The sequence below is a fragment of the Heptranchias perlo genome, unplaced genomic scaffold (assembly GCF_035084215.1).
Source record: "Heptranchias perlo isolate sHepPer1 unplaced genomic scaffold, sHepPer1.hap1 HAP1_SCAFFOLD_774, whole genome shotgun sequence".
NCBI lineage: Eukaryota > Metazoa > Chordata > Chondrichthyes > Hexanchiformes > Hexanchidae > Heptranchias > Heptranchias perlo.
The window spans coordinates 20,001-32,500 of record NW_027139808.1 but is presented as its reverse complement, the minus strand read 5'-3'; the positions used below and the strand labels follow the sequence as shown (position 1 = coordinate 32,500).

Genomic DNA, 12,500 nt, shown 5'->3' with positions numbered 1-12,500 from the left:
GAGAGAGAGAGAGAGATGGAGAGACGGAGAGACAGAGAGAGATGGAGAGACGGAGAGAGAGAGAGAGATGGAGAGACGGAGAGAGAGAGAGATGGAGAGACGGAGAGAGAGAGAGAGATGGAGAGACGGAGAGAGAGAGAGAGAGATGGAGAGACGGAGAGAGAGAGAGAGAGATGGAGAGACGGAGAGAGAGAGAGAGATGGAGAGACGGAGAGAGAGAGAGATGGAGAGACGGAGAGAGAGAGAGAGATGGAGAGACGGAGGGAGAGAGAGAGATGGAGAGACGGAGAGCGAGAGAGAGATGGAGAGACGGAGAGAGAGACAGAGATGGAGAGACAGAGAGAGAGAGATGGAGATACGGAGAGAGATGGAGAGACGGAGAGAGAGAGAGACGGAGAGAGAGAGACAGAGACGGAGAGAGAGACAGAGACGGAGAGAGAGACAGAGATGGAGAGACAGAGAGAGAGAGATGGAGATACGGAGAGAGATGGAGAGACGGAGAGAGAGAGAGATGGAGATGGAGAGAGAGAGAGAGATGGAGAGCGCGAGAGAGAGAGAGATGGAGAAGGCGAGATGGAGAGAGATGGAGAGACGGAGAGAGAGAGAGATGAGAGACGGAGAGAGAGAGAGATGAGAGACGGAGAGAGATGAGAGAGATGGAGAGACGGAGAGAGAGAGAGAGAGAGAGAGATGGAGAGACGGAGAGAGAGAGAGATGGAGAGAGAGAGAGATGGAGAGACGGAGAGAGAGAGATGGAGAGACGGAGAGAGAGAGAGAGATGGAGAGACGGAGAGAGAGAGAGAGATGCAGAGACGGAGAGAGAGAGAGAGAGATGGAGAGACGGAGAGACAGAGAGAGATGGAGAGACGGAGAGAGAGAGAGAGATGGAGAGACGGAGAGAGAGAGAGATGGAGAGACGGAGAGAGAGAGAGAGATGGAGAGACGGAGAGAGAGAGAGAGAGATGGAGAGACGGAGAGAGAGAGAGAGAGATGGAGAGACGGAGAGAGAGAGAGAGATGGAGAGACGGAGAGAGAGAGAGATGGAGAGACGGAGAGAGAGAGAGAGATGGAGAGACGGAGGGAGAGAGAGAGATGGAGAGACGGAGAGCGAGAGAGAGATGGAGAGACGGAGAGCGAGAGAGATGGAGAGAGAGAGAGAGACGGAGAGCGAGAGAGAGATGGAGAGACGGAGAGCGAGAGAGATGGAGAGAAGGAGAGCGGGAGAGAAGGAGAGCGGGAGAGAAGGAGAGCGGGAGAGAAGGAGAGCGGGAGAGAAGGAGAGCGGGAGAGAAGGAGAGCGAGAGACGGAGTGCGAGAGAGAGAAGGAGAGCGAGAGAGAGGAGAGCGAGAGAGAGACGGAGAGCGAGAGAGAGACGGAGAGCGAGAGAGAGACGGAGAGCGAGAGAGAGACGGAGACGGAGAGCGAGAGAGAGACGGAGACGGAGAGCGAGAGAGAGAGACGGAGAGCGAGAGAGAGAGACGGAGAGCGAGAGAGAGAGACGGAGAGCGAGAGAGAGAGACGGAGAGAGAGCGAGAGAGACGGAGAGAGAGAGACGGAGAGCGAGAGAGAGAGACGGAGAGCGAGAGAGAGAGACGGAGAGCGAGAGAGAGAGACGGAGAGCGAGAGAGAGAGACGGAGAGCGAGAGAGAGAGACGGAGAGCGAGAGAGAGAGACGGAGAGCGAGAGAGAGAGACGGAGTGCGAGAGAGAGAGACGGAGAGCGAGAGAGAGAGACGGAGAGCGAGAGCGAGATGGAGAGCGAGAGAGAGAGCAAGAGGGAGAGCGGGAGAGAGAGCCACAGAGCGGGAGAGAGAGCCACAGAGCGGGAGAGAGAGCCAGAGAGCGAGAGATGGAGAACGAGATGGAGAGCGAGAGAGACGGGGAGAGCGAGAGAGCGGGAGAGACGGAGAGCGGGAGAGACAGGGAGGGAGATGCAGAGATGGAGTGACGGAGATCGAGAGAGAAGGAGAGCAAGAGAGAGAGAGAGATGGAGAGCGAAAGAGAGCGAGAGACAGGGAGAGAGATGCAGAGGGAGCTTTACTCTGTATCTAACCCCGTACCTGACCCTGGGAGTGTTTGATGGGACAGTGTAGAGGGAGCTTTACTCTGTATCTAACCCTGTACCTGCCCCTGGGAGTGTTTGATGGGACAGTGTAGAGGGAGCTTTACTCTGTTTCTAACCCTGTACCTGCCCTGGGAGTGTGTGATGGGACAGTGTAGAGGGAGCTTTACTCTGTATCTAACCCAGTACCTGTCCTGGGAGTGTTTGATGGGACAGTGTAGAGGGAGCTTTACTCTGTATCTAACCCTGTACCTGTCCTGGGAGTGTTTGATGGGACAGTGTAGAGGGAGCTTTACTCTGTATCTAACCCTGTTCCTGCCCTGGGAGTGTTTGATGTGACAGTGTAGAGGGAGCTTTACTCTGTATCTAACCCTGTTCCTGCCCTGGGAGTGTTTGATGTGACAGTGTGGAGGGAGCTTTACTCTGTATCTAACCCTGTACCTGCCCCTGGGAGTGTTTGACGGGACAGTGTAGAGGGAGCTTTACTCTGTATCTAACCCTGTACCTGCCCTGGGAGTGTTTGATGGGACAGTGTCGAGGGAGCTTTACTCTGTATCTAACCCTGTATCTGCCCTGGGAGTGTTTGATGGGACAGTGTAGAGGGAGCTTTACTCTGTATCTAACCCTGTATCTGCCCTGGGAGTGTTTGACGGGACAGTGTAGAGGGAGCTTTACTCTGTATCTAACCCTGTACCTGCCCTGGGAGTGTTTGATGGGACAGTGTAGAGGGAGCTTTACTCTGTATCTAACCCTGTACCTGCCCTGGGAGTGTTCGATGGGACAGTGTAGAGGGAGCTTTACTCTGTATCTAACCCGTGCCGTACCTTCTGCGAGATATTCTGCTTCTCCGGACAGTGACTCCTCATCTTCGATCGAAAAATAGTCACTTGTCTGTGACGTCAGACTGCAAACGTCGATGGCGTCCTGTCGCTGGGAAAGATCAGACCGAGAATTAAACCCAGGGGGGGCTGCGGTGTCACAGTGCATCAGTGAATGCCCCTTCAGCTCCTCGGGATCTTGCTGTGCGCAAAATGGCCGCCACCTCTGCCTGCAGGGCAAGGCTGACTGCCCTGGGAATCCAGGCAAAACGTTTCTGGGATGTCCTGAGGAGGTGGAAGGGGTTATTTGAAGGGGGCCTTCCTTCAGTCCGTAATTTGAATTTAGACCACACTCGGAGAACTGTGCACAGTTCTGGTCTCCATATACCTGGGTTAGACCACACTCGGAGCACTGTGCACAGTTCTGGTCTCCATATACCTGGGTTAGACCACACTCGGAGAACTGTGCACAGTTCTGGTCTCCATATACCCTGGGTTAGACCACACTTGGAGCACTGTGCACAGTTCTGGTCTCCATATACCTGGGTTAGACCACACTCGGAGCACTGTGCACAGTTCTGGTCTCCATATACTTGGGTTATACCACACTTGGAGCACTGTGCACAGTTCTGGTCTCCATATACCTGGGTTATTCCACAATTGGAGCACTGTGCACAGTTCTGGTCTCCATATGCCTGGGTTAGACCGCACTTGGAGCAGTGTGCACAGTTCTGGTCTCCATATACCTGGGTTTGACCACACTCGGAGCATTTAGCACAGTTCTGGTCTCCATATACCTGGGTTTGACCACACTCGGAGCACTGTGCACAGTTCTGGTCTCCATATACCTGGGTTAGACACACTCGGAGCACTGTGCACAGTTCTGGTCTCCATATACCTGGGTTAGACCACACTTGGAGCACTGGGCACGGTTCTGGTCTCCATATACCTGGGTTAGACCACACTCGGAGCACTGTGCACAGTTCTGGTCTCCATATGCCTGGGTTAGACCGCACTTGGAGCACTGTGCACAGTTCTGGTCTCCATATGCCTGGGTTAGACCACACTTGGAGCACTGGGCACGGTTCTGGTCTCCATATACCTGGGTTAGACCACACCTGGAGCACTGTGCACAGTTCTGGTCTCCATATACCCTGGGTTAGACCACACTTGGAGCACTGTGCACAGTTCTGGTCTCCATATACCTGGGTTAGACCACACTTGGAGCACTGTGCACAGTTCTGGTCTCCATGTACCTGGGTTGGACCACACTTGGAGCACTGGGCACAGTTCTGGTCTCCATATACCTGGGTTAGACCACACTTGGAGCACTGTGCACAGTTCTGATCTCCATATACCTGGGTTAGACCACACTTGGAGCACTGTGCACAGTTCTGGTCTCCATATACCTGGGTTAGACCACACTCGGAGCACTGTGCACAGTTCTGATCTCCATATGCCTGGGTTAGACCACACTCGGAGCACTGTGCACAGTTCTGGTCTCCATATACCTGGGTTAGACCACACCTGGAGCGCTGTGCACGGTTCTGGTCTCCATATGCCTGGGTTAGACCACACTTGGAGCACTGTACACAATTCTGGTCTCTATATACCTTGGTTAGACCACATTTGGAGCACTGTGCACAGTTCTGGTCTCCATATACCTGGGTTAGACCACACCTGGAGCACTGGGCACGGTTCTGGTCTCCATATGCCTGGGTTAGACCACACTTGGAGCACTGTACACAATTCTGGTCTCTATATACCTTGGTTAGACCACATTTGGAGCACTGTGCACAGTTCTGGTCTCCATATACCTGGGTTAGACCACACTTGGAGCACTGTGCACAGTTCTGGTCTCCATATACCTGGGTTAGACCACACTCGGAGCACTGTGCACAGTTCTGGTCTCCATATACCTGGGTTAGACCACACTTGGAGCACTGTGCACAGTTCTGGTCTCCATATACCTGGGTTAGACCACACTGGGAGCACTGTGCACAGTTCTGGTCTCCATATACCTGGGTTAGACCACACTTGGAGCACTGTGCACAGTTCTGGTCTCCATATACCTGGGTTAGACCACACTCGGAGCACTGTGCACAGTTCTGGTCTCCATATACCTTGGGAGACCTGATAGGGGTCTTTAAGATTATGAAAGGGTTCGATCGGGTTGACTTAGAGAAGATGTTTCCACTTGTGGGGGGAGACCAGAACCAGGGGGCCATCAATATAAGATAGTCACTAATAAATCCAATCGGGAATTCAGGAGAAACTTCTTTCCCCAGAGAGTGGTGAGAATGTGGAACTCGCTCCCACAAGGAGTGGTTGAGGGGAACAGCGGAGATGGATTTCAGGGGGAAGCTCGATAAACACATGAGGGAGAAAGGAATCGGAGGAGATGGTGATGAGGGGGAGATGGAGTAGGGAGGGAGGAGGCTCGTGCAGAGCATAAACACCGGGATAGACCAGAGGGGCCGAGTGGCCTGTTTCTGTGCTGTGGTCTCGCTGTCGTTCTCGTAATGAGAACAACAGAGGGCACCAGAGGGGTTTAAAGAGGCAAGAGGCTTGTCGGGGGGGAGGCAATGTGTCCTGCCAGTATTTTGTGGACTGTACAGTGCGTCTCGGGACTCTGACCATGCACCTCCAGCCCACTCCCCGCTCTGGTCCGGAGATTACTGTGTGGGTGGGTGTGTGTGTGAGCAGGTGTGATAATCTGAGACACGAGTGTCGATGTGTCAGTTTTATAAATAGTGGGCGGGGACTCCCAGGGAGAGACGGAGAGAGAGTCAGAGAGGGAGGGAGAGAGAGTCAGAGAGGGAGGGAGAGAGAGTCAGAGAGGGAGGGGGAGAGAGTCAGAGAGGGAGGGGGAGAGAGTCAGAGAGGGAGGGGGAGAGAGAGAGAGGGAGGGGGAGAGAGAGAGAGAGGGAGGGGGAGAGAGAGAGAGAGACAGAGGCAGAGAGAGGGATTGAGAGGGAGAGGGCGACAGAGAGGGACAGAGAGCGAGACAGGGAGGGAGAGAGAGACAGAGAGAGGGAGTCAGAGATGAAGAGAGAGGGACAGGGGGAGAGAGACAGAGAGAGGGAGAGAGACAGAGGGAGAGAGACAGGGGGAGAGAGACAGAGGGAGGGAGACAGAGGGAGAGAGAGACAGAGAGAGGGAGAGAGAGAGGGAGAGGGCGACAGAGAGCGAGACAGGGAGGGAGAGAGAGACAGAGAGAGGGAGTCAGATGAAGAGAGAGGGACAGGGAGAGTGACAGAGAGAGGGAGAGAGAGGGGAGAGAGATACAGAGAGAGAGGGAGAGACTGACAGAGAGAGAGAGGGAGAGACAGAGAGAGAGAGAGGGAGAGACAGACAGAGAGAGAGAGGGAGAGACTGACAGAGAGAGAGAGGGAGAGGCTGACAGAGAGAGAGAGAGGGAGAGACAGAGAGAGAGAGAGGGAGAGACAGACAGAGGGAGAGACAGAGGGAGAGAGAGAGACAGAGAGAGGGAGACAGAGAGTGGGAGACAGAGAGGGAGACAGAGACAGAGGGAGAGAGAGAGAGAGAGTGAGTGGGAGGGAGGGAGAGAGGGAGCGTGAGACAGAAAGAGAAAGGCAGAGCAAGAGAGAGAAAGAGACAAAGAGAGACAGAGAGAAAGACAAAGAGAGAAACAGAGAGAGAGAGTGAGAGAGGGAGAGGGAGAGAGACAAAGAGAGAGAGATAGACAGAGAGAGGGACAGAGAGATAGATAGAGAGAGAGAGAACTCTCTCTCTCTCTCCCTCTCTCTCTCTCCCTCTCTCTCTCCCGCTCTCTGTGTCTCTCCGTCCTATTCCCCGTGGGATTAGCTAACTTCGCACAGAACGGGCGGGGAGGAGATGGGAGCTGCGATCTTTCCGTGTCTGTCTGTCTGTCAGGGGCTCGGATCCCAGCGAGCGTTGCTCAGTGGGTCTGCAGGGACTCACCTGGAGAATTGGTCGAGGAAAATTCCTCACTGAGGACTCCTGGAGATCGTCAGACATCGGAACCTGGAATGGGAAGGGGAATGAGTCAGTGTATATCGAATGGAGGGAGGGGGAGAGAGAGGGAGGGAGGGGGAGAGAGATGGAGGGAGAGAGAGAGAGGGAGGGAGGGAGAGAGAGAGAGGGAGAGAGAGAGATGGAGGGAGAAAGAGGGAGAGAGAGAGGGAGGGAGAGAGAGGGGAGGAGGGGGGGAGAGAGAGGGAGGGAGAGAGAGGGGAGGAGGGGGGGAGGGAGAGAGAGGGAGGGAGAGAGAGGGAGGGAGAGAGAGGGAGGGAGAGAGAGGGAGGGAGAGAGAGATGGAGGGAGAGAGAGATGGAGGGAGGGAGAGAGGAGAGGGAGAGAGAGAGGGAGGGGGAGGAGAGAGAGGGGGAGAGGAGAGAGAGAGGGAGAGGAGAGAGAGAGGGGGAGAGGAGAGAGAGGGAGAGAGAGAGGGGGAGAGGAGAGAGAGAGGGGGAGAGGAGAGAGAGGGAGAGAGAGAGGGGGAGGAGAGAGAGGGAGGGGGGAGAGGGGGGGAGAGGAGAGAGAGGGGGGAGAGAGAGGGGGAGGAGAGAGGGGGAGAGGAGAGAGAGGGGGAGAGGAGAGAGAGGGAGAGAGAGGGGGAGAGGAGAGAGAGAGAGGGGGAGAGGAGAGAGAGGGGGAGAGGAGAGAGAGGGAGAGAGAGGGGGAGAGGAGAGAGGGAGAGGGAGAGGAGAGAGAGGGGGAGAGGAGAGAGAGGGAGAGAGAGAGGGGGGGAGAGGGACAGGGGGAGGGAGAGAGAGTGGGAGGGAGAGAGGGAGAGGGGGAGGACGAGAGAGAGGGAGAAAGAGAGGAGGGAGAGAGGGAGAGGGAGAGAGAGAGAGGGAGAGGGAGAGAGAGGAAGGAAGAGAGACAGAAAGAGAGAGAGGGTGAGAGAGAGAGGGGGAGACAGAGACAGGGAAGGAGAGGGGGAGACAGAGACAGGGAAGGAGAGGGGGAGACAGAGACAGGGAAGGAGAGAGAGAGGGGGAGACAGAGACAGGGAAGGAGAGAGAGAGGGGGGAGACAGAGACAGGGAAGGAGAGAGAGAGAGGGGGAGACAGAGACAGGGAAGGAGAGAGAGAGACAGAGACAGGGAAGGAGAGAGAGAGAGGGGGAGACAGAGACAGGGAAGGAGAGAGAGAGGGGAAGGAGAGAGAGAGGGGGAGACAGAGACAGGGAAGGAGAGAGAGAGGGGGAGACAGAGACAGGGAAGGAGAGAGAGAGGGGAAGGAGAGACAGGGAAGGAGAGAGAGAGGGGGAGACAGAGACAGGGAAGGAGAGAGAGAGGGGGGAGACAGAGACAGGGAAGGAGAGAGAGAGGGGGAGACAGAGACAGGGAAGGAGCGAGAGAGAGACAGGGAAGGAGAAAGCGAGCGAAGCGAGCGACAGGGAAGGAGAGAGAGAGATAGCGACTGGGAGGGAGAGAGAGAGCGACAGGGAAGGAGAGAGAGAGTGACAGGGAAGGAGAGAGAGAGCGACAGGGAAGGAGAGAGAGAGCGACAGGGAAGGAGAGAGAGAAAGAGCGACGGAGGGAGAGAGCGAGAGAGAGTGACAGGGAGGGAGAGAGAGCGACAGGGAAGGAGAGAGAGAGCGACAGGGAAGGAGAGAGAGAGCGACTGGGAAGGAGAGAGCGAGCGACAGGGAAGGAGAGAGAGAGAGAGAGCGAGCGACTGGGAAGGAGAGAGAGAGCGACTGGGAAGGAGAGAGAGAGCGACTGGGAAGGAGAGAGAGAGTGACAGGGAGGGAGAGAGCGAGCGACTGGGAAGGAGAGAGAGAGAGTGACAGGGAGGGAGAGAGCGAGCGACTGGGAGGGAGAGAGAGAGAGCGAGCGACTGGGAAGGAGAGAGAGAGAGTGACAGGGAGGGAGAGAGCGAGCGACTGGGAGGGAGAGAGAGAGAGCGACAGAGAGAGAGCGACAGAGAGGGAGGGAGAGAGAGGGGGAGGGAGAGAGAGAGAGAGAGGGAGGGAGAGGGAGGGAGAGAGAGAGAGGGAGGGAGAGAGAGAGAGGGAGGGAGGGAGAGAGAGAGAGGGAGGGGGAGAGAGAGAGAGAGGGAGGGAGAGAGAGAGCGACAGGGAAGGAGAGAGAGAGCGACAGGGAAGGAGAGAGAGAGAGCGACGGAGGGAGAGAGCGAGAGAGCGACAGGGAGGGAGAGAGAGAGAGCGACAGGGAGGGAGAGAGAGCGACAGGGAAGGAGAGAGAGAGCGACAGGGAAGGAGAGAGCGAGCGACAGGGATGGAGAGAGCGAGCGACAGGGAAGGAGAGAGAGAGCGACTGGGAGGGAGAGAGAGAGCGACTGGGAAGGAGAGAGAGAGGGGGAGACAGAGAGAGGGAAGGAGAGAGAGAGGGGGAGACAGAGACAGGGAAGGAGAGAGAGAGGGGGAGACAGAGACAGGGAAGGAGAGAGAGAGGGGGAGACAGAGACAGGGAAGGAGAGAGAGAGGGGGAGACAGAGACAGGGAAGGAGAGAGAGAGGGGGAGACAGAGACAGGGAAGGAGAGAGAGAGGGGGAGACAGAGACAGGGAAGGAGAGAGAGAGGGGGGAGACAGAGACAGGGAAGGAGAGAGAGAGGGGGAGACAGAGACAGGGAAGGAGCGAGAGAGAGACAGGGAAGGAGAAAGCGAGCGAGCGAGCGACAGGGAAGGAGAGAGCGAGCGACTGGGAAGGAGAGAGAGAGATAGCGACTGGGAGGGAGAGAGAGAGCGACAGGGAAGGAGAGAGAGAGTGACAGGGAAGGAGAGAGAGAGCGACAGGGAAGGAGAGAGAGAGCGACAGGGAAGGAGAGAGAGAAAGAGCGACGGAGGGAGAGAGCGAGAGAGAGTGACAGGGAGGGAGAGAGAGCGACAGGGAAGGAGAGAGAGAGAGCGACAGGGAAGGAGAGAGAGAGCGACTGGGAAGGAGAGAGCGAGCGACAGGGAAGGAGAGAGAGAGAGAGAGCGAGCGACTGGGAAGGAGAGAGAGAGCGACTGGGAAGGAGAGAGAGAGCGACTGGGAAGGAGAGAGAGAGTGACAGGGAGGGAGAGAGCGAGCGACTGGGAAGGAGAGAGAGAGAGTGACAGGGAGGGAGAGAGCGAGCGACTGGGAGGGAGAGAGAGAGAGCGAGCGACTGGGAAGGAGAGAGAGAGAGTGACAGGGAGGGAGAGAGCGAGCGACTGGGAGGGAGAGAGAGAGAGCGACAGAGAGAGAGCGACAGAGAGGGAGGGAGAGAGAGGGAGAGAGAGGGGGAGGGAGAGAGAGAGAGAGAGGGAGGGAGAGGGAGGGAGAGAGAGAGAGAGAGGGAGGGAGAGAGAGAGGGAGGGAGAGAGAGAGAGGGAGGGGGAGAGGGAGAGAGAGGGAGGGAGAGAGAGAGCGACAGGGAAGGAGAGAGAGAGCGACAGGGAAGGAGAGAGAGAGAGCGACGGAGGGAGAGAGCGAGAGAGCGACAGGGAGGGAGAGAGAGAGAGCGACAGGGAGGGAGAGAGAGAGAGCGACAGGGAGGGAGAGAGAGCGACAGGGAAGGAGAGAGAGAGCGACAGGGAAGGAGAGAGCGAGCGACAGGGATGGAGAGAGCGAGCGACAGGGAAGGAGAGAGAGAGCGACTGGGAGGGAGAGAGAGAGCGACTGGGAAGGAGAGAGAGAGGGGGAGACAGAGAGAGGGAAGGAGAGAGAGAGGGGGAGACAGAGACAGGGAAGGAGAGAGAGAGGGGGAGACAGAGACAGGGAAGGAGAGAGAGAGGGGGAGACAGAGACAGGGAAGGAGAGAGAGAGGGGGAGACAGAGACAGGGAAGGAGAGAGAGAGGGGGAGACAGAGACAGGGAAGGAGAGAGAGAGGGGGAGACAGAGACAGGGAAGGAGAGAGAGAGGGGGAGACAGAGACAGGGAAGGAGAGAGAGAGGGGGAGACAGAGACAGGGAAGGAGAGAGAGAGGGGAAGGAGAGAGAGAGGGGGAGACAGAGACAGGGAAGGAGAGAGAGAGCGACAGGGAAGGAGGGAGAGAGAGAGAGAGCGACAGGGAGGGAGAGAGAGAGCGACAGGGAGGGAGAGAGAGAGCGACAGGGAGGGAGAGAGAGAGCGACAGGGAGGGAGAGAGAGAGCGACAGGGAGGGAGAGAGAGAGCGACAGGGAGGGAGAGAGAGAGCGACAGGGAAGGAGGGAGAGAGCGACAGGGAGGGAGAGAGCGAGCGACTGGGAGGGAGAGAGAGAGCGACTGGGAAGGAGGGAGAGAGAGAGCGACTGGGAAGGAGGGAGAGAGAGAGCGACAGGGAGTGAGAGAGAGATCGACAGGGAAGGAGGGAGAGAGCGACAGGGAGGGAGAGAGAGAGCGACAGGGAAGGAGGGAGAGAGCGACAGGGAGGGAGAGAGAGAGAGAGAGAGACAGGGAGGGAGAGAGAGAGAGAGCGACAGGGAGGGAGAGAGAGAGAGAGCGACAGGGAGGGAGAGAGAGAGAGAGCGACAGGGAGGGAGAGAGAGAGAGAGCGACAGGGAGGGAGAGAGAGAGAGAGAGCGACAGGGAGAGAGAGAGAGAGAGCGACAGGGAGGGAGAGAGAGAGAGAGAGAGAGCGACAGGGAGGGAGAGAGAGAGAGAGGGACAGGGAGGGAGAGAGAGAGAGAGAGAGACAGGGAGGGAGAGAGAGAGAGAGCGACAGGGAGAGAGAGAGAGAGAGCGACAGGGAGGGAGAGAGAGAGAGAGAGCGACAGGAAGGGAGAGAGAGAGAGAGAGCGACAGGGAGGGAGAGAGAGAGCGACAGGGAGGGAGAGAGAGAGAGCGACAGGGAGAGAGAGAGAGAGACTGACAGAGAGAGAGAGGGAGAGACTGACAGAGAGAGAGAGGGAGAGGCTGACAGAGAGAGAGAGAGGGAGAGACAGACAGAGGGAGAGAGAGAGACAGAGAGAGGGAGACAGAGAGTGGGAGACAGAGAGGGAGACAGAGACAGAGGGAGAGAGAGAGAGAGTGAGTGGGAGGGAGGGAGAGAGGGAGCGTGAGACAGAAAGAGAAAGGCAGAGCAAGAGAGAGAAAGTGACAAAGAGAGACAGAGAGAAAGACAAAGAGAGAAACAGAGAGAGAGAGTGAGAGACGGAGAGGGAGAGAGACAAAGAGAGAGAGATAGACAGAGAGAGGGACAGAGAGATAGACAGAGAGAGGGACAGAGAGATAGACAGAGAGAGGGACAGAGAGATAGATAGAGAGAGAGAGAACTCTCTCTCTCTCTCCCTCTCTCTCTCTCTCCCTCTCTCTCTCTCCCTCTCTCTCTCCCGCTCTCTGTGTCTCTCCGTCCTATTCCCCGTGGGATTAGCGAACTTCGCACAGAACGGGCGGGGAGGAGATGGGAGCTGCGATCTTTCCGTGTCTGTCTGTCTGTCTGTCTGGGGCTCGGATCCCAGCGAGCGTTGCTCAGTGGGTCTGCAGGGACTCACCTGGAGAATTGGTCGAGGAAAATTCCTCACTGAGGACTCCTGGAGATCGTCAGACATCGGAACCTGGAATGGGAAGGGGAATGAGTCAGTGTATATCGAATGGAGGGAGGGGGAGAGAGAGAGAGGGAGGGGGAGAGAGAGGGAGGGAGAGAGAGAGAGGGAGGGAGGGAGAGAGAGAGAGGGAGAGAGAGAGATGGAGGGAGGGAGAGAGAGAGAGGGAGAGAGAG

At 56.8% G+C, this 12,500-nt stretch overlaps 1 protein-coding gene across 1 annotated transcript in view; it reads right to left on the bottom strand.

Annotated features, from left to right (window-relative positions):
- Positions 1-12,365, bottom strand: part of LOC137319235 (protein C-ets-2-like) — a 33,464-nt gene extending 21,099 nt beyond the window's left edge. Inside the window, exons 1-3 of the mRNA XM_067981540.1 lie at positions 12,274-12,365; positions 6,826-6,888; positions 2,887-2,992 (exon numbers count right to left, since the gene is read on the bottom strand). Coding sequence (XP_067837641.1) covers positions 2,887-2,992; positions 6,826-6,888; positions 12,274-12,330 — 226 coding nt within the window. The 5' untranslated portion in view covers positions 12,331-12,365. The remainder of the gene's footprint in view (positions 1-2,886; positions 2,993-6,825; positions 6,889-12,273) is intronic.
- Between the last annotated feature and the right edge of the window lie 135 nt (positions 12,366-12,500).